Below are 25,857 nucleotides of genomic sequence, written 5' to 3'. Positions count from 1 at the left end.
TTCTTAAATGAGGGACTTCCCAGGGTCTGTATGGGCTCATCAGCTCAGGAGAAACCGTGGGCGGCCTCCCTGGACTCATCTGAGCAGGGAACACTTTCCTGCAGAGCCACACGCAGGGCTGGCCTCCCACACACAGGGCCCATCTGCCTGGACCAGCGCCCCCTCGCTCCCAGCTGTGTGGCCTCGAAGCCACGCCCAAGCTTGGACCCCAGCCTCCTGGTTGGAGAAAACTCTGATAGCACTATGTGGGGGAGAGCTGCTGCTGGGAGTGGCGGGGGCCCAGCTCAGGGTCCCTGGGTCTGCTCCCAAACAAACTGCGATTGGTGCTCGGCAAGGGAGCGATGTCTGGGGGGAGGGAGAAGCTGGGCTTGGACTTCCCTCCGGGGTGCTGCAGCATCGAGGTTGTGTGGAGGGCTGCACACAGCAAGAGGAAGTCGTGAGCAGCCAGGGGCCTCCCCCTCGGTGTCTGTAGCAGCTGGGGCTCCTGCCAGGCCCTGGCGGTCGCCCACTTCCAGCTGGGATGGTCCTGGTCTGCCACAGCCGAGCGCCCTCTCTGGTGACTCAGCACTGGCCACAGGCCCCTTCGCAGGGCCTCTTCCGGTGCAGGGCCCGGGGGGTGGTGGGGAGGGGGCCCATGGCCTGACCTCCAAAGACGGAAGTGGAGAGGTCTACAGGGCAGCCCTGGGGAACGTGGACTCGACCCCTCCCATCTCCCTCAACCTCCGAAGGGCCACGAGAGCAGCTGGTCCAGGAAAAACGACGTTTTATTTTCATAAATACTCCTGCTCTCACTCACGCACTGACCCCACTTCTGACCACGGACAGATGGATGGACAGACGTGAGACACCCATAGGAGGCCCCAGCAGAGGCCAATGAATGAAGGAGACACACTGAGAACTCTAGACGCCCCACAGCCCCTCGCTGGGGCCATGGGCCTCTTACATTACCCTTGAGCCCCCATAGTCCCTCAGGGGGCCCAATGGCAAAGGGAAACTCCCAGGAGTAGGGGCCAGGTGAGGTTCCCCCAGCCTGGCCCCCTGAGGCTGTAACCACAGGGCCAATCCGGAAGAAAAGCAGAGTCAAACCACAGTCCAGAGTGCAAATAGCTGGGGGTGTAGGCGTCACCCCCCAGTCACTAGGTTCCTATGGAAGAGGCCTGAGCTGGTCCCCAGCTCCAGTATGGCCCCCGAGTTATGGCTGGGCCTTCCCATAAGGCATAAGAGACAGGCGGGGAAGACTCCACCCCAGCTGGGGTTGGGGCTGGGCCTGAGGTCCTGGCCCTTCCCCGACAGCCCTGCTTCCTCCCCATGACCCAAGTTCTTCCAAGGCTATGCAGCCCCTCCCTCTCCGGGTCCCGGTGATGGAGACCCCAGTGGCACAAACCCAGGCCCAGCCTCCTACTGGGTTTGGCTCAGCAGGGGCGGGGGCGGGGCCGGAGCAGGAGGGGGAAGAGTCACTTGAGGCCTACAGGGGTGTGGGGAGAAGCACCAGGCCTTGGGGTGAATGGCCATGGGCAACAAAGGGTGTCCTTGGCCACCACTGCCTCCCTCCAGGCTGGACAGTGACCGGTCCCTCTGCCCCTTCCTCTCCCCAGCCCCTCTCTGTTCTAGAGGCTACCCCAGGTTTCGGGTGGGGGGAACTGGTCCACGTCCCCCATCTCGTTGTAGGTCTGGTCACCCATGGTGAAGGTGAGCTTGTAGCGGAGGCGAACCTTCTCCTGGGGAAGAGATGGCAAAGGCAGAGGGGTCAGAGGAGGAGAAGTGGCTGCCGCCACCCTGCAGCACTGCCTAGGGGCCCCTTACCTTCTGGGGGTTGGCAAGCAGCAGGACCTGGGTGATGGCTGAGGGGTGGACGATAGGGTTAAAAGCCGGCAGCTCCGTGCCCGAGGGTGGCTGCAGCTTCACCTTCATAACCTGTGGGCAGACAGCAGGATGGGCACAGCTAGCCCTGGCTGCTTGTCCTGCTCCGAGGAACCAGGCCCAGCCTGCCAGCTCCCCTCCGGGGATCCTGGGGTTCAGTCCTTCTGGTCCCTTCTACCCCGACCACCCAGCAAGGGAGGGAGACCTGCCCCCTGACAGGTGGCTCCCCACCCAGCTCCATGTCACCCTGCCTTGAGAGGAGGGAGGCATGCCCTGTCCAACTGGCTTGTCACCTTGGGGACAGCTGACTGGAACACGATGTTGCGGATGGGCTGGGGGGCGGTGCTCAGCATGGAAACCACCACCACCAGCACGTCAGAGCGCCCTGGCAGTGGGTCGCGGGCAAAATGGAAGAGGATGCGGAAGCCGTGCTGGTCATACACAGTCACGGGCAGGATGCTGCCTGCGGGAGAAGGTGGGAGGGCGATGGGACACCTGAGCTGGAGCACATCCGCTCAGCCCCCAGCCCCCACCCGGCTCGCCTCAGGAGCTGGTTGCTGTACTGGCAACAAAAGCAAAGCCCTCCTTTGGGGCCTTACCTGGACCCTGGGTGGCAGTGCAGGCAGGGGCACAGAGCGGTGCCCAGAGAGGGCAGGTGAACCCCCAGTCTGATAGTGGAGGCAGGACACCCACCCCAGAGCCGTCACAGCCCAGGTTCCCCAGATGCTGTGTGGCTGCTGCCTGGAGTGCTGGGGTGAGGGACTCGGTGAGGGTGAGTCTCACGCTGTGTGACCTCGCGGCAGTCACTCCCCTTCTCTGAGCTCAGGGTTCTCCTACTGGTGAGAGGGGCAGCTCTGCCCACTGCTGGGAGACACTGTGGGGGTAGTGTCTTTGGTCACAGGGAGCTCATAGAGGGCAATGCTGAGGACCACCAGGCCTCATGTGTCTGCTCGGGGCCCGGGGCTGGGTCCCCTTACTGCTCCTGGGCTGGAAAAGCCCAGCCTTGGATCTGGGTCTTTATCATGGTTCAGTTCTGTAATTTGGGGGAGACCCCAAACCTCTCTGTGTCCTGGGCCCTGCCTTCCTGGGGAGGGAAGGGGCCCAGAGCCTATTCCCTAGAGGTCTTCTTGCTTGTATAAGCCTGGAGTTTGTACAGCAGTCCTCTGATTGCTCTGGGGCAGATAAGGAAACTGACTCCTGGGAAGGGGAGGGCCTTGTTCACAGCTCCCCTCTGGTTGGCCAGTGGCAGAGCCAGGGGAGCCCCGCTTTCCCACTAGCTTCCCCAGACAGAGCTCCTGACAGGGCAGCAAGCTGACCCAGCCCAGCTTGCGCCTGCCCCAGCCCTACTCACTGGGCTTGATGGACTCCAGGGGCACAGTGATGCTGGCCAGTGAGAGCTCGGTTGGTACGGGCTGCTGCGGAGGCCTGGGGGGCTCTGGGGACACGGTGTGGAGAAGGCTGGTGGCGCTGGAGCTGAGGGAGCTGCAGCTGCTGCTCTTATTCTGCAGGTCCCGGAGTGTGAGCCGGGGGGCTGGCTGCTGCTTCTCCCTTAATGGGGGGACAGTGCATTAAGAAGTGATTCTTGGCCAGGCATGGTAGCTCACCCCGATAATTCCAACACTTTGGGAGGCTGAGGCGGGCAGATCACTTGAGCTCAGGAGTTTGAGACCAGCCTGGGCAACATGGCGAAACCCGGTCTGTATAAAAAATACAAAAAACTAGCTGGGCGTGGTAGCGCACACCTGTGGTCCCAGCTACTCAGGAGGCTGACGTAGGAGAATTGCTTGAGTTTGGGAGATGGAGGTTGCAGTGAGCCGAGATCATGCCACTGCACTCCAGCCTGGGTGACAGGGTGAGACTCCCTCTCAAAAAAAGAAAAAGAAGTGATTCTTTGGTGATGGAGAGACCAGGGGCACAGGAAAGGCTGGCACGTGTGGCTGTCTCTCTGGCCTTGGGTCTTACCTTTAGAAGGAGCAGCTCTTGTTCTCCCTCCACCCCACACCCCACCTGTTCACTCCAGCCCAGTGTCCTCCCCTCTGCTGGCCCTCTGGGCCTTTCTCAAGGGAGCTGGGAACACCTGGGGGGAGGCCAGGCCAGTGGGCCCAGGACTCATAAACTGTGCTCGGTGAGATGGGCCCAGGTCTGCCTTGGGCACTGTTGTGTTTCCAGAGGCAGGTGCAGTGCTTGGCATCTGCTGCTTATAGAACAAGACAGCAACGAGCCTCTCCCTGCTGGGCCTGGACAAGCCCAGGAGAAGTTGCTGGTTTGTGGGAACAGGGAGTGCTCCCCACCGCATGCCAGCCATGGTGGGCCCTCACCACCGCACTTGCTGGGACTCCGGGGGCAGTGACTGCTGCAGGAGGGTCTTCCCCAGGAGGTCTAGGTCGTCCAGACCGCTGCTTGCTGGCAGGGATGTCTGCGCTGGGGGTCGACTTTCCATACTGGGGGCCTGGGCCAGAGCAGGGGCTGGGGGCTCAGTGGCATCCGACGACTGTGGGGAAAAGGATGCAGGTGGGGTGGGGCTGTCTAGAGAGGTGTCAGCATCACCTGATCCTGGGGCTCAGTGTCCTCCCTGCAAATGACATCTGGGAAAGCAGCCACAGAGGTGGGGACCCCAGACCACCCATGTCCATGATGCAGGGTGGCTGGGTCTGGTTGGGGGTTCTACATTCCAGGGACCTCTGTCACCCTCTTCCTGTCACCCTCAAGGGAAAGGAAGAGGGATTACCCATCTCAATCCCAATCCCAAAGGCTGGGCTGCAGCCCCAAGGCTGAGACTTGGGGAAGATACAGCTGGAGGCAAGGGGAGGCCCTCTACCCTGGGTGGGTGTCTCCAGGCCCCTGGGCCACCCCCTGGCCCTGGGCCCTTGAGTGGAGCCCATCCATCCTTTTAGTTTCTCCAGGCCGCTTGTCCCAGCTGCCCTGACCCTGGGACTGGGACAGGCCAGGCTAGTTTGTGGTCCCCTCCTACCTGGAAGCTGTTCCATCCGGTACCATCCAGGCTTGGGCCTGAAGGGGGTGTGGGGTCACTGAGGCCTGAGGGGAAAGCAGGAGAGAGGTGAAGGAGCTGGGCTGACCCTGCAGAGGCCAGAGAGCCGAGGGGCCATGTGTGCTGGCATGGGGCTCCCTGCCCCTTTCTAAGGCTCAACACAGAGGGGAGAAACCCACACTTTCAGAGGGAACCAGCAGCACAGCACAACTAGTAACCAAGATCCTGGCAGCCCCTTGTGCTGACCCCACACACACTTCCCCTCTTCCCGGCCAGGCCACTCCAAAGCTACTGTGCACACAGACAACAGACATCAGGACTTTCATCTTCGCTCGTCGTCTGGCAGCAGAGAGCCTGCAGGGCTGGGCTGCAGGGAGAAGAGGTTCTTCTCCTCATGCATCCAGGCAAGCAGAGAGCAGCTCTGTGCCCGCCACTGGCCCACTCGAGGGACGCCTGCTGGGTGACTGTGGGCTAGGCACAGTGCTGGCTAAGCCACAGTGTCCCCAAGAATACGAGGACAGGGCTGGACTGGAGGCGACCCTCAAGGCCCTCTTGGCCCTGGCACATGCCAGTGAGGGTCACTGGTACTACGGAGGGCTGGGGGGCCCTGTGGATGGCCCTGGAACTAGCTGCCGATGGGAAGGAGGCAGCAGGTCACCAGCCAGCCTGACCTCTGCCTGCCCTGGAATACTGTCAGCCAAGTTCACCCCAGATCTGACCTAGAGAAGATAAGGGATCTTGTTTCTAACAAATCCTGAAAAAAATGAGGTCCAAACCGAAGTGCTACCTGACAGGTAAAGGCAAGGGTACCAGGACGCTGTGACAGTTGGGTCTCTTCTAGATGCACTTCTTAGAGGCCACAGATAAAGTGCACTGATGATGCCCTAGATGCGTCAGGCCCTTCAGATGCTGGTCCTGCTTAATCCTCAAACAACCTTCAAAGGTAGGGGTGAGTTTCTCAGCCCTCTTCTAGGGATAAGAAAATGGACTCAGAGTTGGTAAATAACCTGCCCGAGAACACACAGCTGGAAAGTGGCAGAGTCTGGACTCAGACAGAGCATGGCCTGACTGCCAGCATTTGAACACAACTCTGCCACTTGGCTGTGTGATACTGGGGGGTGACAGCCTCATTTGTAAAATGGAGACACCAGCCAGGTGCAGTGGCTAATGTCTGTAATTCCAGCTATTTGGGAGGCTGAAGCTGGGGTTTGAGATAAGCCCAGGCAGCATAGAGACTCTACCCTAAAGAATAAAAGGAAAAAAAATTAGCCAATGCCTATGGTCCCATCTACTTGGGAAGCTGAGATGGAAGGACTACTCAAGGCCAGAAGTTTGAGACCAGCCTGAGCAATATAGTGAGACCCCCATCTCAAAACCAAAAAGAGGTGGGCGCAGTGGCTCATGCCTGTCATCCCAGCATTTTAGGAAGCCGGGGTGGGTGGATCACTTGAGGCCAGGAGTTCAATAACGGCCTGGCCAACACAGGTGAAACCCTGTGTCTACTAAAAATAAACTAATTAACCGGGCGTGGTGGCACACACCTGTAGTCCCAATTACTCAGGAGCCTGAGATGGGAGGATCACTTGAGATGGGGGAGGTTAAGGCTGCCTGAACACCCTCCTTGACGGACAGGAACCTGTCTCCCACCCCTGCCGTGAAGAGTGAGGACCAGCCCCCTGTGTGGCCCCGGGCCTCCTCCATTCCCCAGGCCCAGGCTGCAGGCTGCCCTGGCACTTCCGGCTCCTGTGCCCCCATGCTTTGCCTCTGAGAGGAAAACAGAAGGAAGCTGGTGGCTCAGGACTATGCCAATGCAGTGCGGGGACAGGAAGTGCGGCTGCATCTTGCTTCTCCTGTGGAGGTGGTGCTGCAGCTGCTGGCTGGGGGCTGGTGGCCCTGCAGTACTTCCCCACCCGCTGCCCCTCAGGTAGCTGCCGCCCAGGGCTGGCTCCACAGGGGAAGATAAACCTTGTATGAACGTTCCTGTTCCTTGACCGTCCTTTACCTCTCTGTAGAATGGGGTAATGGTCCTCTCCCTGCAGTCACCCTTGGCTCTGAATGAAGAGGGGGCAGCTGCATGGGGCTCGTAAGCGGCTTCAGGGAGGGTGCTGGCTGGTGGGTTCACAAAGGGAGCTCACAGCTGGGCCTCCTTTCCCCTCAGCTCTCCTTCCCCTTCAGCTCTCCCTCCACACTCCGGGTCCTCATTTCCTTTTCCTTGCTTATGAACAACGAGTCAGAGCAGCCCAGCTGCTCAGAGTGTGGCTTCAGGATCAGAGCCCAGCTCAAGTCCTGGAGCCTTTTCTGCACAAGTCACCCAGCCTTTCTTTTTCCTTTTTTCTTTTTTTTTTTTTGGTGAGACGGAGCCTCACTCTGTCACCCAGGCTGGAGTGCAGTGGTGCCATCTCGGCTCACTGCAACCTCCGCCTCCCCAGTTCAAGCAATTTTCCTGCATCAGCCTCCCCAGTAGCTGGAACTACAGGCATGTGCCACCACGCCCAGCTAATTTTGTATTTTTAATAGAGACGGGGTTTCGCCATGTTGGCCAGGCTAGTTTCAAACTCCTGACCTCAAGTAATCCCTCTGCCTCGGCCTCCCAAAGTGCTGGGATTCCAGGCGTGAGCCACCGCGCCTTTCTGTGCTGCCATTTCCTCATTGTGCGGTGGGGCTATTAACGGCACCTGCCTGCAGAGACTGTGAGGGTCACCTAAGACAGGACAGAGTGCAGTAGTGGGCACCACCTAAGGAAGCACTCCTGGAACCCAGGCAGACCCCGTCCAGGGCGCCCCCGGCCCCCATCACTTCTTCAAGGCCTTCGGGTCTGGTTTTGGCTTCAGAACTGGCTCAGGAAACCACAGTCTGAATCTTGGCTTCCAACATATCCCTGAGGATTCCTTTGATGGGGCCCTAATGTCTCTGCTCTTCATCCCTTCAGCGGCTCTCAGGAGGAGGCTGTTCTGATCTCAGCTCTCGGATGGGGCTGCTGCCCTGAGAGCAGTTGGAAACCCAAAAATGGTTTGGGCAGCTGGGACTGCTTTGCTGCTTCCCCCCAGGTAAGCCTGGCCCCTGCTGGGCTCTGGAGCCGGAGCCTGCCTGGGAGTAACAGCAGGCCTGGCCCTGGACCAGCTTGGATCACGGAGTCCCTCGCGCTCTGGCCTCGGCTTCTCTGAAGCCTCTGGGTGCTCTGGAGCCCAGAGCCCTCCCTCTCCTCTTGGTGGATGAAGAAACTGCTGAACTTTTGCCCAGACAGTTCTCAATTCCAGGCTCTAACCTGTTGCGGGGAAATCCCCTGGTTTCCCCCCAGGCTGCCAGAGCCTGAATGCTGGTTAGCTTATCCGAGGCCGGCTTAGAGGCTGCCAGCCTCACCCTCTGGCCGTGTGGTCTCGCACAAACTCCTAACTTCCCTGAGCCTCGGTTTCCTCAGTTGTGAAGTGGGCCTAATGCTCATCCACGTGCCCCACACGATTCACACCTGGGGTACGTGGTTCCGCTAGCTGTGAGTGGGCCCTGGAATCATGCCCCATCTGCTGCTGAGCCCGCCCTCCTCCAGGCCTGGCCCCTTCCTCACCCAGAGACATGAGCTCGTCGTCAAGCAGGGAAACTGAGGCACTGGGCTGCTCAGGGCTGGCTTGCTCGCCAGGGCGGGTGGGCATGGCTGGGTAGGTGGTGCCCGCAGGCGGGAGATCCAGGCCTGAGAGATCCAGCAGGGCCGAGGTGCTCCCTGGGGTGGGAAAGAAGAGGCTGGCAAGTCCTGGGTGTACACGTGTCTCTCAGAGTCCACAGGGGTTGCGGGGGAGCAACACCTAACCCCCGATGCTTTACCACTGGTCTCCTGCCTCCCCTTCCTTGGCCACACCAGCCGCTGCCTGGAAACTGCTCAACAGGACCTCTCTTTGGCATATGATGGTACTTCTGTCCGGAATGTATTTCTTTTTTAGCTCTACTGGGCAAACTGCTACCCATCCTTAAGGCCCTGCTGAAACTTGGCTGCTTCCGTGCAGTGCCTCCATCCCCACTTCTCCCTAACAGAACCAATTCTAACCCCTTTTGTGACCCCCCAAGGTTGCCATCTTACCCTTATTAGAACTGAGTCTGTAATGTTTACTTTCCTAACCCCCCTCGCATTTTCTGATAAATAAAGCCTCTGGGGTGTCATCTAGCCCTGTACAACAGGTGCCAGATTTATCAAATGAAAGAAAGCCTTCCTTTTTCTGCCTGTCCTCGCCAAACCCTCAGCTCCCCCACCAACATCCAGACTTCTTCCCCCACAGCTGCAGGCTTGGCACAGACTTCACCCCCAGCTCCCTCCCTGGGGCCTTCCCCATCTTAAGGGGCCAGGGTCACCCTGGCAGTCATTCCAGCCGCTCTGAGACCAGCACACCACCCTGCACTCTCTGTGCCCCTCCAGCCTGATGGGTGCCCTCCCAGCTCTCCTGCCACCTCCTCACCAGGGATGGAGCCGGCTGTGGCATCACCGTTGACCTCCTCACCCCGCACCAGCTGCTTATACAGGTTGATCACCTGGGTGAGGTTGTCATTGGCCTGCAGGATCTCCGCTGGAACAGGCAGGAGGGGAGAGGCCAGGCTGAAGGACTGTGGGGGCCTCTGGGTGGCAGGGGATGAGGACCCCACATCCATCACAGCCTGTGTGTGAGGGGAAGGGAAAGGGGCGGGGAAACAGCCCATCTCATCTGCTGAGACTCCGGCCCTCCGCTACCTCCCTGGTCTCACCTCCCACCCTTCCCTCATTCACTCCCTGCCATACTGCCTGGGCTGTCTCAACACGCTGGGCCCGCTCCCGCCTCCAGGCCTCCACTCCAGCTCTGCTCTCTGGCTGCCCCAGATCTCTGCACGGCTTCATCCCTTACTGCCTTCAGGTCTTCACCCAAGGCTCACCTCAGGGAGGCCTGTCCTAAATCCCTCCTGCACCACCTTATCCCTTCCCTGCTTCTCTTCCTGCGTGCCACTCACCACCGTGACAAACTGTCGGTGTTCATGGACTTGGTTATTGTCTGTCTCCTCTCACTCAACTACCACGAGGAAGCTTTTGTCAACCTTTTTTTTTTTTTTTTTTAATATAAATATATTTGAAATAGAGACTGGGTCTCTCTATGTTACCCAGGCTGGTCTTGAACTCCTGGACTCAAGCAGTCCTCCCACCTTGGCCTCCCAAAGTGCTGGGATTACAGGTGTGAGCCACTGCGCCCGGCCTTTTGCAAACTTTGATCAGTGCCAGATCCCTGAGGGCCTAAAACAGTGCCTGGCACCAATCAGGCCCTCGGCAACACTGCCTGCCCGGGTGCCAGGGTGTGGGGCAATCTGGGCAGTGAGCCTTGTGGGTGGGGCTCCTGCTTAATGAGGGAGTGGATGGTACCCAGACCGCAGCCCAAGTGGCCCAGGCTGACACGTGGGCAGAGATCAAGGAAAAGAACCTGGTATGCAGCCCTGGCAGAAGCCGTCAGGCTCAGGTCTGGAAGTGCCCGGGCTGGGGGACGCACACTTAGCTTCCATTCGCCCTCACCAGGGAGGAAGGGCTGGGGACAGACGGCCCTCCGTCTCCCCTGGCTCTGCCACTGTTCTGCTCTGTGATCTGGGCAAGTCATTTTCCTCCCTCAGCCCCAGCTGTGAAAAGGGGATGGTTCTGCCTCCTGTGCAGCTGCGGGCAGTAAATAAGATGCCTGTTAAGGCGGCTGGCCCACAGGGCCTCTCAACAGCGAGGCGGCCCCTGCTCTGTGTCCTCAGAGAGGAGAAACCCAAGGTCGGTGCTGGAGAAGGGGCCCCCCTGGTGGTGGCTCCTTCCAACTGCAGATACTTAGCAGGGCCTGGGGGAGGTGGGGGCAGGAGGTGGAGGGAGAGTGGGGGACCTGACCTCAGCACCTGCCCCGGGCTCACCTAAGGCCTCATCATTGTCCTCTGTGTCACTCGCCAGTCGGAAGAGCGTGGGCCGCATCCGCTCACAGCGCTGGTACAGTTCCTGAGGGCAGCAGGGTGGTTGGGTCAGGGTCCGCGTGGGCTGTGGAATGGGCAGGGAGTGGGGTAGGCAGGGAGGCAGGCGCACCTTCATGAGGTCCTCGCTGCTGCCAGCTGCTGCGCCGCCCTGGCTGTGGCTCATCACCATCTCCGTGAGCAGTTTCACATTGTTGTTCACCTCCTCGATGGCATTCACCCGCTTCGAGATCTTCTCCATCCGCTTCTGGTCCTGGGGATACATTGGCCAAGGGCCCCTGAGAACCTTCGGCCTGGATGAGGCACTGCCCCCTGCCACTTGAGAGAATGTGTGCTGGGATCTGGGTTGATAGCTGGGTGACTGTGGGATCAGACTCCGCGTGGGGCTCCAGCAGGCCCTGCCAGGAGCCCCTCATGCCTAGGAAGGGCACGCTGGTCCAAGAAGACCCCAGTGCCCAGGCCTCCGCACAAGCTCATCAGGATCTTCAGAGATGGCCCAGGAACCTGGGTTTCCAACCCCCTCACCAGGTGCTTCTGAAGGCCCAGGGCCCTAGACCTCCACTGTGGTTCTCAGTGACTCTTGCCCTCCTTGTGTTTGCCCTTTCAAAGGAGGTTCCTGTACTTCATAGTGCAAGGGAACCTCTGCGGTCACCAGGTACAGCCTAGAAACGAGCACGAAAACCCTTCTAGTGTCTGTCGGTGCCTGGCAGATGGGGGAGCCCGTGCCTTCAAAGGCTGCCGTTGGGAGCAGCCCGGCTTTCCCCTGCCCCTCCGCTTAGTGTGCGTGCCCCTGCTTTGCAGAGTGAAAGGTGGCCTCACGCAGTCCTCCCACCTCGGCCTCCAAAGTGCTGGGATTACAGGCATGAGCCACCACATCCAGCTTTGAAACTTTTTTTTCAGCACTTTGGGAGGCTGAGATGGGAGGGTCATTGAGCCCAGGAGTTCGAGACTAGTTTGGGCAACAAAGGGAGACGCTGTCTCTACAAAAAATAAAATTAGCCAGGCGTTGTAGCGTGTGCCTTTGGTCCCAGCTACTTGGGAGGTTGAGGTTGGGAGGATCGCTTGAGCCCAGGAGGGTGAGGCTACAGTGAGCCATGATCGTGCCACTGCACTCCAGGATGAGATCTTGTCTCAATTAAAAAAAAAAGTTTCAGCAGGCACCCAGGCAACATATGTATATTTACCTAAAAATTAAACATTTGGCCAGGCAGTGGCTCATGCCTGTAATCCCAGCACTTTGGGACGCCGAGGCAGGCAGATTACTTGAGCCCAGGAGTTCCAGACCAGCCTGGGCAATGTGGCGAAACCCCTTCTCCACAAAAAAAATACAAAAACTATACCACTGTGGTGGCACACGTATTTGTGCCAGCGGCCTGGGAGGTTGAGGCTGCAATGAGCCATGATCACACCACTGTACTCCTGCCTGGGCAAGAGAGTGAGTCCCTGTCTCAAAAAAAGTCTCCTCATATACATACACATATACATACTTACATATATTCATGTATTTTTAAAAATATACTAAGGCCTAATTCATTTCTAACTTTTGATGAAGAGGTAGCCAGCCTCCCAAAGGCCCATCCAGAGCAAGTCACCCAGGCTGCCGGGAATCCTTCCCTGCACACCCTCGTCCCCCAGCATCAGCTTCTCTGCTGTGCCAGCCGGGTCACTGCAGGGCTCCTTCCATGTGAAGACGCATACAGCCCCATCTCGGTGGCCCAGCTCAATACCCCCATCCCGCCTCCTCCCTGTGCTCTGGGCTCGGCCGCTACCTCCTGCACCATCTCTTTGATGAGCTTATTGGCTGCGCGGAGGTCTTCGGGATGGGAGCTCTTCAGCAGGCGGGCCAGCATCTGCAGAGACAGGGGGGTGTGACCGTGAGGGCAGCACCTGGGCCAGGGGTCAGAAGACTGGAGTCACACGATGGCTCCCCGCTTCCTGCCTGTGGGACCTGAGTAAGTTACTTAAGCTCTCTGTGAAATGGTGAGAATTTACTGATGCCTGATAGGGTGGCCATAGGCCAGCGGAGACACTGCGTGTAAAGTGCACACCACAGCGCCTGGCAGAAATAAGTAATCAACAAATGGTGCTCCTTATATCCCCATGGCTGAGAACCTTTCTGGGACAATGTACAAGAACCTTAACAGTAGATACCCTCCAGGGCTGGGGCTAGGACTGGGGAAAGGGGAGCTTTTACTTTAACCTCTTTATTTTAATCTTACCTTCTCCTGGGCTGTTTAACTTTTCACCCACAAGTTTTAATTTTATTAACTTTTAACAAAAGATTAGTGAAATTCTTATAGAAAAGGTCAAAATACCCTCAAACAAACTCCAGGGACACCAGACACACTCCTGTTTATTAAATATGGGGATGCTGTATGGGACATACTCAGCACATATTAAGTGCCCAGTAAACAGCGCCCATCATTTACAATGATGCCTGGGCTCAGTGTGTGCCTCTGTTCCAACGGCTGATGCCAGGGCAGCTAGGGGTCAGAACCCACGGACCCCCACCTGGGCTCAGAGTCCCCATATGTGCCTCCTTGGAGTCTCACCTTGGATTTCTCCTCATCTTCAAAGATCACATTCTTCGGCCGTGGAGGAGGAAGGGGAAAGGTAGTGTCATCTGGAAGCTTGGGGTCGGACTTTACAATCCCTGGATTAGATGAGTGCCAGAAAGGCTGTCAATATGTCCCAGGCCCAAGGGTAGGGGTGACATGGGGATGGGGGCAGGCAAGGGTAGGACAGAAGAAGGAGGTCAGTCTTTTGCCAGCACGCTGGCTCTGGACTCTTAGTGGCCTGGGCCTACTCCTACCTACTCCATCAAAATTGCCTGCGGGAAATGGTTTGGGGACCCATATTTTGAGGCTACTCCCTGGAGACCACTCTTTGAGGGTAAGCTTGATTCGAACTCACCTTCTTTCCACCCAAGCTAGCCTCAGGCAGAGCACAGAAGGCCGCACTAGCTGTACTTTCTCCAGGAGTTAAAGGACAGACCCATGACCTTGCTGGCTCAGAAGCCCCTGAAGCTGCTGGAGCCCCAGCTTATGGTGGGGGAGGGGAGGGCAGGCCCTGGTCACCCCCCACCCTCTGTGTGCCTCACCCTGCTTCTTTAGCATCTGGTAGGCCTCTGCGATTTTCACCTCCTCGGGCAGGCCCACTGTCCAGCTGTAGAGGAGCTCCAAGATCTTGTTCTTCACCTTCTCTGATGTCCGAGAGCCCAGATACTTCAGGGACACAGTGGGGAGGCCTTTGATACTGCCCAGCCCCACTCACTTCAGCCTCAAGCCCTGTCCACACCCTCCTGCCTCCCCAGGACTCCCCGGGAAGCCCTCTAGCCTACAGGGTCCTCACAGCCCCACCCAACCAGCCTGGGGTAGACTGAGTTCAGCTACTACCCCTGCCACTTATTAGCTGGGTCAGCCCTCAGTGTCTGTTTCCCCACCTGCTAGATGGTACCATGGTGAGGATGCAGAACTGACATGAGGGACAGGCCTGCTCACAGTGGGCTCTGGGGACTTAGCCTTGACATCCCAGGAAAGAGGAGCCAGAGGCCTCCAGGCTGCCCGGGGTGGGGGGGGGTGAGGGTGGAACTGGGAGGCCCTGGGCCTACTCTCCATCTCCTAGCAGCAAACTGGGCTGGGGAAAGTGGCTGTCACACCACAGCCCCCTCTTGGGAGGAGAATAGGAGGCCATATGGATCATTCAGTAGCTCTGGTCAAAGGATGGGTCTGAGCGAGGAAGGGCCAAGGGGGTGGGCTGTCACTCAAACGGCTTAAGAAATGTTCACAGTAGGCCAGAGGCTGTGGCTCATGCCTGTAATCCCAGCACTTTGGGAGGCCAACGCAGTGGATCACGAGGTCAGGAGTTCAAGACCAGCCTGACCAATACGGTGAAACCCTGTCTCTACTAAAAATACAAAATTAGCCAGGCTTGGTGGTGGGCACCTATAATTGCAGCTACTCTGGAGGATGAGGCAGGAGAATTGCTCAAACCTGGGAGGTGGAGGGTGCAGTGAGCTGAGATCGCGCCATTGCACTCCAGCCTGGGTGACAAGAGTGAAACTCCTTGTCCAAAAAAAAAAAAAGTTCATGGTAGGTAGGCCGGGCATGGTGGCTCACACCCGTAATCCCGGCACTTTGAGAGGCCACGGCAGGCGGATCACGAGGTCAGGAGTTCGAGACCAGCCTGGCCAACATGGTGAAACCCCATCTCTACTAAAAACACAAAAAATTAGCCAGGCATGGTGGCGTGTGCCTGCAATCCCAGCTACTTAGGAGGCTGAGGCAGGAGAATTGCTTGAACCCAGGAGGTGGAGGTTGTGGAGCATGGAGATCATGCCATTGCACTCCAGCCTGGGTGACAGAGCAAGACTCCATCTCAAAAAAATTAAGAAAAAGAAATGTTCACGGTCTGTGGGAAGACTCCTTGGGCTGAGCCGGGGATGGCCCGTCTGGAGCCAGCAGGCTCCATCACTCAGGTCTGTGGCCTTGGATGCCGAGGTCCAGGGAGGGTGCTCCTGTGTCGTGGGGACAGGGAAACCTGCCAGAGACCAGGTAGGGTTCTGTGGCCAGGTCCACAGGGAGTGATCTCAGGCCAGGGATCGCTGACACATACAGCCATCTGTCAGCTTACGTATTCCCTGGAATCATTTCTCCCTAAGCACCGGGCAGCTCCATGGCTGCCCCACCCCTGGCCAGCCTGGAAACACTCCTCCGAGACCCCAGGCTGTCCCAGAATCAGGTATGAGGTGACTGTGAGAAGGGATCTGTGTTTGTCCTAGGTCTGAGTTCTAATGGGGGGCTGAGGTGACATCCCAGTGGGAGGCTCCCTGGAAAAGTCGCTCCACAATCTGAAGATCCTCTTTCCTCTCCCCACATCCGACAGGGCAGGTCTGAGCTTGGGCTGGGGGCACCAACCTTGGGAGACACGACCTTGATGAGCTCGTTGAGAAAGCGGAACTTGCCCACTTCGTCGTGGAACCGCTTGCCGCAGCTCTTCATGCATGTTTCCAGCACCTGTGCAGGGAAGGGGGATTGGAGGGGACGCCCAGGTGCATCAGAGGCCGTGGCCTCCCTCCCACGCCTTGGACAGGGGCCAGAAGCCCATGGGTGGGCATTCAGAAGGGAGGGAATGGCCTGTGAGGATGGAAGATTCAGAGTCACAGAGGCCTCTGGGACTGGTCATCACTCCCATGGAAGATAGGGTCAGGCGACCTACAGTGCCCAGCAATGCCCAACCTGTAGCAATGCTCTAGTCCCATTCATAGCTTAGGCCCCACATCTGAGTACCAACTGTACATTATTTTCTTACTATTTTTCCTTTTTTTTTTTTTTTTTGAGACAGAGTTTCACTCTTGTTGCCCAGGCTGGAATGCAGTGGCATGATCTCGGCTCACTGTAACCTCTGCCTCCCGGGGTTCAAATGATTCTCTTGCCTCAGCCTCCCAAGTAGCTGGGATTACAGGCACCCGCCCACCACGCCTCGCTAATTTTGTATTTTTAGTAGACATGGGGTTTCTCCATGTTGGTCAGGCTGATCTTGAACTCCCGATCTCAGGTGATCTGCCCGCCTCGGCCTGCCAAAGTGCTGGGATTACAGGCGTGAGCCACCAGCCTGGCCTATTTTTCCTTTTTTAAAAAAACCTTATATAGGCAACATCTACCTTGGCCTTATCCTAAGCTATATCTATGAAATCACAGGACTAGTTACATTTGAGAAAAAATGTTAAAACAAATATGTAACAATAATGATTATTATTTAGAGATGGGGTCTCACTCTGTTGTCCAGGCTGGAGTACAGTGGCACAATCATAGCTCACTGTAGCCTTGAACTCCTTGCCTCAAGCAAGCCTCCTGCCTTGGCCTCCCAAAGTGCTGAAATTACAGGTATAAGCCACTGCACCCAACTAAACACGTAAGTATTAAAAGAGAAATTGTTTCTCTACCACCACTTAAAATCAGCTTTGCTCCATGGTGGGTTGGTATGCGGCCCATGCTGGGGGCCACAAACAGTACACCCCTCTCTCCTCTGCTATTGAACAGATGCAAAACCTCAGGCCTGAGCCCAAGTACCACCCCTTAGCTTTACAAACATGCAGATCTCTGGATGCAGATACTCCAGGAGTATGGCCTCGGCAGGTCTGGGTGGAGCCCTGATTCCATGTGTTGAACACGCTTCCTGGAGAGGCAGCCGGTGTGCAGCTGAAGCAAGGAACCCCTGGACCAGATGACCCTAGAGGGCCTTCCCTCAGCAACAGGCCTACATGTATGGATGCTGGGGTGGGAGGCCAGCCTGCTGGCTGTGGTGGGACCCTTGGGGCGGGCCCGGACCTCCATCCTGGGCCATCTTAGCACAACTCTCTTGGGCTCTGAAGAGCCTTATGGACCCCAAGAACCTCAGTCTTGGCCTCCCTTGGTGTCGTCACATGGCGGGGGATGGATGGTGGCCTCTCCCCTTCTCACCGTCAAGGCCTGGATCGCCTCCCACTCCTGTGGGGACTGGATCTTGTGGGCCAGCAGCCGGGTGGCGAGTGGAGGCCTGGGTGGGAGGAACAACACAGAGCCAGAGTCACCATGGAGTCCCGGTCACCCTAAGGGAGGGCCACGACCCCAGCCCGCCGGGACAGCAGCCCTCCTCCAAGGGGCCCTGGTCGCCCTAGGGGAGGGTCATCACCCCAGCCCACCGCCGAGACTTCAGCCCTCCAAGGTCTCTGCAGGCATATGCAAAGGCCCAGCTCCCTCTCCAGATCAGATATGGCCTGAGATTGTGGCAGGGCAGAGCCACGTAGAGACTGCCTGGAAGGCAGGGACCTTCAAAAGGTGTGAGCTCAGCTCCTGGGCTGGCCTAAGAACTCTTGATGTGTCACGTCCTTGGCTTGGCTTGCCATAGACACAATTAAAATGTGCCACGAGAGACAGGCAGACATAGTTCCCTGGGAACTCAAGGTGGCAAAGGACGTTCTGCTGTGGCAAATCAGAGCAGCTTCATGGTGGAGGTGGTGACATCATCTACCAGACTGTAAAAGACCCGTCGCCAGTGACGGTCAAGAGCTCACATGTGCTGAACTGGTCATGTGTGAGGAGGCTCACATGCACTTTCCTGCCTAAGCTGCATAAGGCAGGCAGCACTGTCATTCCCGCCTCACCGTGGGAAGTTCCTTCAACTGTGAAGAAACTGACACTCAGAGGCAACCACTCACCCAAGGTTACTCAGCTAAGAGAGGGGACCGGACTCGTACCCAAGCAGCATGACTCCAAAGCACACACACCACTGTCTGTGGTCCCGAAACTTTAGTATCACCTGAGGAGCCCACTAAGAATGTCCACTCCCGGCCAGGCGCGGTGGCTCACACCTGTAATCCCAGCACTTTGGGAGGCCAAGGCAGGTGGATCATGAGGTCAGGAGATCGAGACCATCCTGGCTAACACGGTGAAACCCCGTCTCTACTAAAAAATACAAAAAAATTAGCCAGGCGTGGTGGCGGGCGCCTGTAGTCCCAGCTGCTCGGGAGGCTGAGGCAGGAGAACCGCATGAACCCAGGAGGCGGAGCTTGTAGTGAGCCGAGATCGCGCCACTGCACTCCATACTGGGCGACAGAGCGAGTCTCAAAAAAAAAAAAAGAACGTCCACTCCCAACCCCCCACTGGAGAGTCGAGTCTGGGGGCAGCCCAAGAATGTGCATTTACTTTATTTATTTTTTTGAGATGGAGTCTCACCCTGTCACCATGCTGGAGTGCAGTGATGCAATCTTGGCTCACTGCAACCTCCGCCTCCCAGATTCAAGCGATTCTCCTGCCTCAGCCTCCCGAGTAGCTGGGACTACAGGCGCACACCACCGTGCCTTACTAATTTTTGTATTTTTAGTAGAGATGGGGTTTCACCATGTTGGCCAGGATAGTCTCAATCTGTTGGCCTCGTGATCCAACTGCCTCGGCCTCCCAGAGTGCTGGGATTATAGACGTGAGCCACCACACCCAGCCTTATTTTTTATTATTTATTTATTTACTTATTTTTTGAGACGGAGTTTTACTCTATTGCCCAGGCTGGAGTGCAATGGCACGATCTCCGCTCACTGCAACCTCCACCTCCTGGGTTCAAGCAATTCTCCTGCCTCAGCCTCCCGAGTAGCTGGGATTACAGGCATGCACCACCACGCCCGGCTAATATTTTTTGTATTTTTAGTAGAGACGGGATTTCTCCATGTTGGTAAGGCTGGTCTCGAACTCCCAACCTCAGGTGATCCTCCTGCCTTGGCCTCCCAAAGTGTTGGGATTACAGGCGTGAGCCACCATGCCTGGCCTATTTTTTTATTTTTTAAGAGATGAGGTCTTGCTATGTTGCCCAGGCTAGCCTCGAGGGATCCTCCCGCCTTGGCCTCCCCAGTAACTGAGATTACAGGTGTGCGCCACCATGCCTGGCTAAGAATGTACATTTCTGACAAGCATTCTAGGTAACTCTTTGTTTTGTTTTTTGAGACAGAGTCTCACTCAGCTGCCCAGGCTGGAGGGCAGTGGCGCAATCTCGGCTCATTACAATCTCTGTCTCTCGGGTTCAAGCAATTCTCCTGCCTCAGCCTCCTGAGTAGCTGGGATTACAGGCAGGTGCCACCATGCCTAGCTAATTTTTGCATTTTTAGTAGAGACGGGGTGTCACCATGTTGGCCAGGCTGGTCTCAAACTCCTGACCTCAGGTAATCTCTCCACCTCAGCCTCCCAAAGTGCTGGGATTACAGGCGTGAGCCACTGTGCCTGGCCAACATTCTAGGTGATTCTAATACAGGTAGTTCTGGTTCTTCCTTGAGCAAAGGGCCTACTGGCCTCCTCCCAATTGGGGAACATGCAGTTCTCCCTCTGGGGAGCCTTTCCCCACAAAGCACTGGCTGTGTGTGGGTCCAGCAGGCCTGGGTCTTACCAAGCTCAGGACTAGCATTTTCTCCCTGGGAGATGTGGGGGCAGATCTGAATCCTCTGAGCCTTGATTTCTTTACCTGTTAAATGGATCCAGCAAGGCCCACCCCAGAGAGTGATACTCAAACAGCATTCAGTGCCAAGTGCCCCATCCTCATCGCTTTGTGAATACGTTCAGAATGAAAACCGGGTCTCCACCCACCCAGGCCATTGTACCCGAGACTGGGTTCTGGAGAGCGCAAGGCAGTGCACACAAGCGCGGCCGGCCACCTACCCCTCAAAGTCCTCATTGAGCTGCTCGCAGAAGCCGTTGATGCTGGCCCAGTCAAGCTCCTTGTTCAGGGGGTTCGTGGCTCTATCTGGAAGAGGAGAGCTGGGGTCATTGTGGCCCGGTAGTGGGATTCCTGCTCTTCCACTCCTGACCCTGGCAAAGGTGTGGTCAGGAGTGGGAGGGGAGTGTGACTGAGCACGTGGGAATGCTCTCCCCTTTCCTTCCTGCCCAGACAGCCTCAAGACCTGAGTGTGGGTGTAGACAGACAGATGAGCACAGCTGCCCACCAAAGGGCCCCACTTTTAGAGACTATGGTCAGGGCCCTTCCCCTCCTCCCCACTCCTCCCACCCCTGCAGCTGGACCCATCACGCCAGCCCCACCTCCTCTGATTCTGCTGAGAACAGTGTCTCCATAATTCTCATGAAATTTATGCTCAGAGGACATCCAGAAGTAAGGGAGAAAAAAATCATAGTCCCGCCCTCAAGGAGCCATGTAGCCGGGAAGCGGGCCAAGGGAAGCTAGGTTCTCAATAACGTGTGACAGAGGGAAGCCAAGGAGCTGTAGAAACACAGAGGAGGGGCCGGGCGCGGTGGCTCACGCCTGTAATCCCAGCACTTTGGGAGGCTGAGGTGGGTGGATCACGAGGTCAGGAGATCAAGACCATCCTAGCTAACACGGTGAAACCCCGTCTCTACTAAAAATACAAAAATTAACCGGGCTTGGTGGTGGGTGCCTGTATTCCCAGCTACTTGGGAGGCTGAGGCAGGAGAATGGTGTGAACCTGGGAGGCAGAGCTTGGAGTGAGTCGAGATCGCGCCACTGCCCTCCAGCCTGGGTGACAGAGCGAGACTCCGTCTCAAACAAACAAACAAACAAAAAAGAAACACAGAGGAGGGGACTCAGTTCAGTTTGGAGCTGGGGAGGTTGCCTGGAAGAGGCAACACATAAGCAGGGACCAGGAGGAGTCACCCAGGCTGGAGCTGGTCCACCTCTGACTTGCGCATGGCTGTATGGGCAGGAAAGATGCGGGTAACCACACGAGGCAGAGAATGAGGGGCCTCAGTAAGGAGTGTGAGTCTTACCATCACATCAGGTTCAGAAAGCCTTCATTCCCTTGGGAGTGGCTCTGGTGTCCCCTTCCCTAATCCTCTACTCCTGCCCAAGGTAGCAGTGCTGGGTCGGTTCTCTTTTGTGTCCCCCAGCCTGCTACGGCACTGCATCCCAGCCACTCATGTCCACACCTGTATCCCCTTGGCAAATGAATGAGCAGTCAGCTGAGGGCAGGCAAGGGGTGAGGTTCTGGGGAAGTCTGAATCCAGAAATGGATAGTGGCAAGGAAAGAGGGCCAACAGGTCTACATGAAGTGGTGTAAACACAACCAGACAGTTACCCCTTTAACCCCCAATACTGGTTAAACAACAATCTAGGTTACATGCTTCCCTGAACCTCCATTTCCCCATCTTGTAAAGCTGGAATGAAATATGGATTTTTTTTTTTTTTGAGACGAGTCTCGCGCTGTCGCCCAGGCTGGAGTGTAGTGGCATGATCTCCGCTCACTGCAAGCTCCGCCTCCCAGGTTCATGCCATTCTCCTGCCTCAGCCTCCCGAGTAGCTGGGACTACAGGCACCCGCCACCATGCCTGGCTAATTTTTTTTGTATTTTTAGTAGAGACGGGGTTTCACCATGTTAGCCAGGATGGTCTCGATTTCCTGACCTCGTGATCCACCCACCTCAGCCTCCCAAAGTGCTGGGATTACAGGTGTGAGCCACCGCGCCCGGCTGTATTTTTTTTTTTTTTTTTTGAGATGAAGTCTCGCTCTATTGCCCAGGCTGGAGTGCAGTGGCATGATCTCGGCTCACTGCAAACTCTGCCTCCAGGGTTCATGCCATTCTCTTGCCTCAGCCTCCCGAGTAGCTGGGACTACAGGTGCCGCCACCACGCCCGGCTAATTTTTTTTTTTTTTTCTTTATTTTTAGTAGAGACGGGGTTTCACTGTGTTAGCTGGGATGGTCTCGATCTCCTAACCTCGTGATCTGCCCGCCTCGGCCTCCCAAAGTGCTGGAATTACAGGTGTGAGCCACCGCGCCTGGCCTGTATTTTTTTTTTTTTTTTTGAGAAAGAGTCTCGCTCTGTCACCCAGGCTGGAGTGCAGTGGCAAGATCTCGGCTCACTGCAATCTCAGCCTCCTGGGTTCAAGCGATTCTCCTGCTTCAGCCTCCTGAGAGTAGCTGGGATTACAGGCATCCACCACCATGCCCAGCTAATTTTTTTTGTATTTTTGGTAGAGGTGGGGTTTCACCATGTTGGTCAGGCTGGTCTCAAACTCCTGACCTCAAACGATCCACCCACCTCGGCCACCCAAAGTGCTGGGATTACAGGCGTGAGCCACTGCGCCTGACCGAAATATGGATTTTGGATGACAAAATACTTTTTGCATGGGAAGGCCATGGGGGCAGCCAGAGCCCAAGCTTCATTTCTCCACAGCCCACCTCTAAGCAACACCCCTTCCCAGCCAGTTCTGCCCATGCCTGAGTACCGAGCTGAGGGTGTGGAAGGACACAGCCCAGGAGGTAGAACAGAGAAGAATCTGTGGACAGGAGGCTGGGGACTGACCCAGCATGTGGCACCTGCCCTGGGTCATATGTTATGGCAGGGGGCCCAAAGGCCTGGAATCCCAGTGGCTGGCCGCCATTCATCCAACTCAGATTTAAGTATTCTGGATGCTGGGGCTCCAGCAGTGAACAGACAAAATCCCTGCCCTCCTCAAGTTCACTGCCCAGCAAGAGAAACAATGAATACTCAGATTAACAAACCCCGTGTACTGCAGACTGTTGCGAAATGTTACAGAGCAAAGCAAAGCAAGGAGAAGTGCAGACAGCCTGGGGGGTGAGGGCTGCTCTCCGGGAGGGCTCTCAGAGCTGAGCTGAGATCGGAAGGACGAATGTTCTCTCTGGATCTAGATCTCTGTCCCAGGAGCTCCACAAGACCCTCTAGTCCCTCAGAAAAATGAAGCCCCTGTTGACCTCCTGGGGATACCAGGAATACGACCCTCCCCAACCCAGGGGTAAGGGTAACTGTCTACTCTGCCTCCAAGTCCCCAAAGGCTGGGGAACATCAGTCTAAAGTTAGAGAATCACTGCCCATTCAATGACACCCAGCTGGAAGACCCTAAAACAGGAAGTCCCTTAAAGTGTCAAAGACACGTGAGCTGGAGTAAGGTCAGAGAAGCTGATTCCGGACTGCTCCTGGGTCAGATGCCAGTGAAGAGGAAGCGCTGGCATCATGAGACATCATCTTTCTCCCCCTGAATCTGGCTGAAAGCCAGGGCCTCTAGATCCAAGGAGATCTGACTGACCTCCTTGGCCCATGGCCCCCGACCCTCAGCCCTCTTAATTCTACCTGAGGGGAGTACCCTCCCTAGCAGGCAGTTGGGGAGAACACCTAGAGAGGGAGGGAGGTGTTTCACAACAGGGTAAGACTCCACCCTGCCACTCTATAGTGCTGGCAATAACATCATTTACCTCACTAGGCCGGGCGCGGTGGCTCACGCCTGTAATCCCAACACTTTGAGAGGCCGATGTGGGCGGATGAGTGGCTAACATCTGTAATCCCAACACTTTGAGAGGCCAATATGGGTGGATCGCCTGAGGTCAGGAGTTCGAGATCAGCCTGGCCAACATGGTGAAAGCCCATCTCTACTAAAAATACAAAAATGCTGGGCGTGGTGGCGTGCACCTGTAATTCCAGCTACTCGGGAGGCTGAGACAGGAGAATCACTTGAACCCGGGAGGTGGAGGTTGCAGTGAGGTGAGATTGTGCCACTGCACTCCAGCCTGGGTGACAAGAGCGAAAAGCTGTCTCAAAAAAAAAAAGAAGCTACCCTTTACCTCCAGCCTCCCCAAGGGAAGAGGGAAGATCTTACAATTCTGCTAGGACACAAAAGGGAAGGAAAGGAGAAAATCCCAGCCCCAATGTGTCAAGGCCCAGCCAAACCCAGGTATCTCTAACTTCTGCCTGGTTTTAGACTCTCTGGACTCTCAGAAAACCCCCAGTTTCTAAACCTGAGACTGTTTTGTATGACCCACAGCTCAAGTCCTGTGTCTGAGATCAGTTAGCCAGGGGCCCACCCATCTCCCCCCAGCCCAGTTGCTGCTGAGACCCAGGCGGACACTTCTGGCGTTCACAACGGTCAAGGGCTGCTGAATGCCCCTTTTCCACCCCCTGCCCCTCTGGTGGCTAGGATGACTCTGAAACATCCCTAGAGGTTTGGTTCTGGGGCCAACCTCATGGTTCAACTCTGCTCAAGCCTGGCTTAAAAGGGGCCGGCCATGACCCCAAACCACGCTAGACTGTTGCCGGTGTGCCTGGGTCCAAGAGGCTTCCCTGAGGCCCTGGCAACGACGGGGTCCCAACAGCAGTTAAAGCCTTGGGAGAGAACCCTCACTAGACCAGGGAAAAGCCAGCCACGGCTTTCAGAGGCAGAGTCCAGGAGCGGGGCTGTGAGAGCAGGGGATCATCAGGGCTGTGGGTTAAGGAGCTCAGGTGGAGGGTTTGGGGGCTAGGAAGCCTAAGCAATAGGAAACTGCGTCTGAGGAAAAACATGAAAAAAAGGGGTGTAGAGGCCTTTGAAGGAAGTTCAGCAAGAGCTGGAAAAGGCATCTTGGAGGCTGAGGGGCTAGGCTGAAGGGAGTGACAGGGAGCTTGGAATTATTAATACTTCTGGAGTCTAAGATCCTCCCAAGCCTGTCGGGTGCGGGGGTTTCTCAGTGTGTGGCTAGAGACTGGGAGCGGCGGGAGGAATCAAATGGGGCAGTGGGTCCTCTCTTCCAGGAGGGGGTAATGAGCAAATGTGACTAGTTGCGGGCTCCAGGAACGCCATGCAGGGCCAGAGAGTGGAGGATTCGGGGCCTGAGAATAGTAGGGTCCCTCCCTCCCGGGTGTGAGATGCAACCCCGGGGGACCGCTCGCGTGCTCCTTCCCCGGGCCGCTACTCCGTGGAGCAATGTGAGCCTGGGGGGTTGGAGGCTGCTCTCTCCGTCCCGGGAACGGAGCCGTCCCAGGGGAGTGAGTGCAGCTCACTCGCCGTCCCAGGGGTCGTGGCCCAGGGATCCGACAGGTGGGCGGCGCCCGCTCCCGCCGCTGGACCGCGCTGGGGCCGGGGTCCTCCATCGCTCCAGGGTCTGAGAGGCCGACTGAGGACACCGCCCCTCCCGGGCCGGGGGCGGGGCGTGAGGAGGGGGCGACCCGTACCCCGCCCCCGCCGGGAAGGGGCCCGCCTCGTGCCCCCGGTTCCGGTTCCGGTCCGGCCCGCGCCCCTCCCGGACACTCACTTATTCGCGCCTCCAGCGTCTCCGGCTCCATCGCGGGCTCCATCCGCCACCGGCCCCCAGCCTCGGCACCGCCCCCCCCGCCCCCCGCAGCTCTCGCGGGACCTCCTGGGCACCGCCCTCTGCCGATTAAAGGGGCAACGTCCGAACGGGCGCGCTCGGCACCATAGAGAGGCCAACGAGCTCGCCTAGAGCGTCACCTACTCGCCCAACCCCTTCCCCAGGCGGTGTCTACGTCGCAGCTGGGACCGGCCGCCTGCTTTTCCGTTCCCGGCGCTCAGGCGGGAGAGGAAGCGGAGATACTGGAGGCTAAGGGCAGCACCATGGAAACCCCAAGAGATGCTCTAACTCGTTCTGCGTCACGGAGATGTCTGTGACCGCCTCCGGAAGAATTCTCTGCGGGCATGTTGCTGAGGGGCTCTGAGGCCACTTCCGGAGCCCTGAGCGGGTACTTCCGCTTAGAGTTGAACGTGGGAGAGTCCCTTAAAAGGGCGATAAGGTACATCCTTATGTACCTTGGCCGCTGTGAAAATGACGAAAATAAATAAGTTTCTTGAGTGCT

The 25,857-nt window shown here is 57.1% G+C and overlaps 1 protein-coding gene across 3 annotated transcripts; it reads right to left on the bottom strand.

Moving 5' to 3' along the window:
* Window positions 1-746: 746 nt before the first annotated feature.
* Window positions 747-25,857, bottom strand: GGA1 (golgi associated, gamma adaptin ear containing, ARF binding protein 1). 3 transcript variants are annotated; one of them, XM_054469616.2, is made up of 17 exons: window positions 25,299-25,857; window positions 19,969-20,053; window positions 17,251-17,326; window positions 15,706-15,804; window positions 13,890-14,013; window positions 13,342-13,442; window positions 12,559-12,639; window positions 10,902-11,042; window positions 10,736-10,817; window positions 9,292-9,399; window positions 8,412-8,564; window positions 4,832-4,896; window positions 4,179-4,351; window positions 3,212-3,408; window positions 2,154-2,323; window positions 1,804-1,914; window positions 747-1,718 (listed from the first exon to the last, which is right to left on the bottom strand). In XM_054469616.2, the coding sequence occupies exons 1-17, from the start codon at window positions 25,339-25,341 to the stop codon at window positions 1,608-1,610; spliced, it is 1,920 nt and encodes a 639-aa protein (XP_054325591.1). In that variant the 5' UTR covers window positions 25,342-25,857; the 3' UTR covers window positions 747-1,607. The 3 variants fall into 3 exon arrangements, with proteins under 3 accessions (XP_054325591.1, XP_054325592.1, XP_054325593.1); XM_054469617.2 differs by lacking the exons at window positions 8,412-8,564; window positions 9,292-9,399; XM_054469618.2 differs by lacking the exons at window positions 747-1,718; window positions 1,804-1,914; window positions 2,154-2,323 and adding an exon at window positions 2,375-2,734.

Source organism: Pongo pygmaeus, chromosome 23 (genome assembly GCF_028885625.2).
Source record: "Pongo pygmaeus isolate AG05252 chromosome 23, NHGRI_mPonPyg2-v2.0_pri, whole genome shotgun sequence".
NCBI classification, from domain to species: Eukaryota; Metazoa; Chordata; class Mammalia; order Primates; family Hominidae; genus Pongo; species Pongo pygmaeus.
Note: the sequence above shows the minus strand (reverse complement) of the source record. Positions and strands in the feature narration are given on the sequence as shown.

Bases quoted from the DNA above. Each gene is read 5' to 3' on its own strand.
- GGA1 (XM_054469616.2), bottom strand. From the start codon at position 25,341: ATGGAGCCCGCGATGGAGCCGGAGACGCTGGAGGCGCGAATAA. The intron at 13,443-13,889 runs GTGAGGCACACA...CATCTAATCCAG, and splicing joins CCAGATGCTAAAGAAGCAGG to GGATTGTAAAGTCCGACCCC. The intron at 3,409-4,178 runs GTGAGGGCCCAC...CCCCCCATTAAG, and splicing joins GAGTCCCAGCAAGTGCGGTG to GGAGAAGCAGCAGCCAGCCC.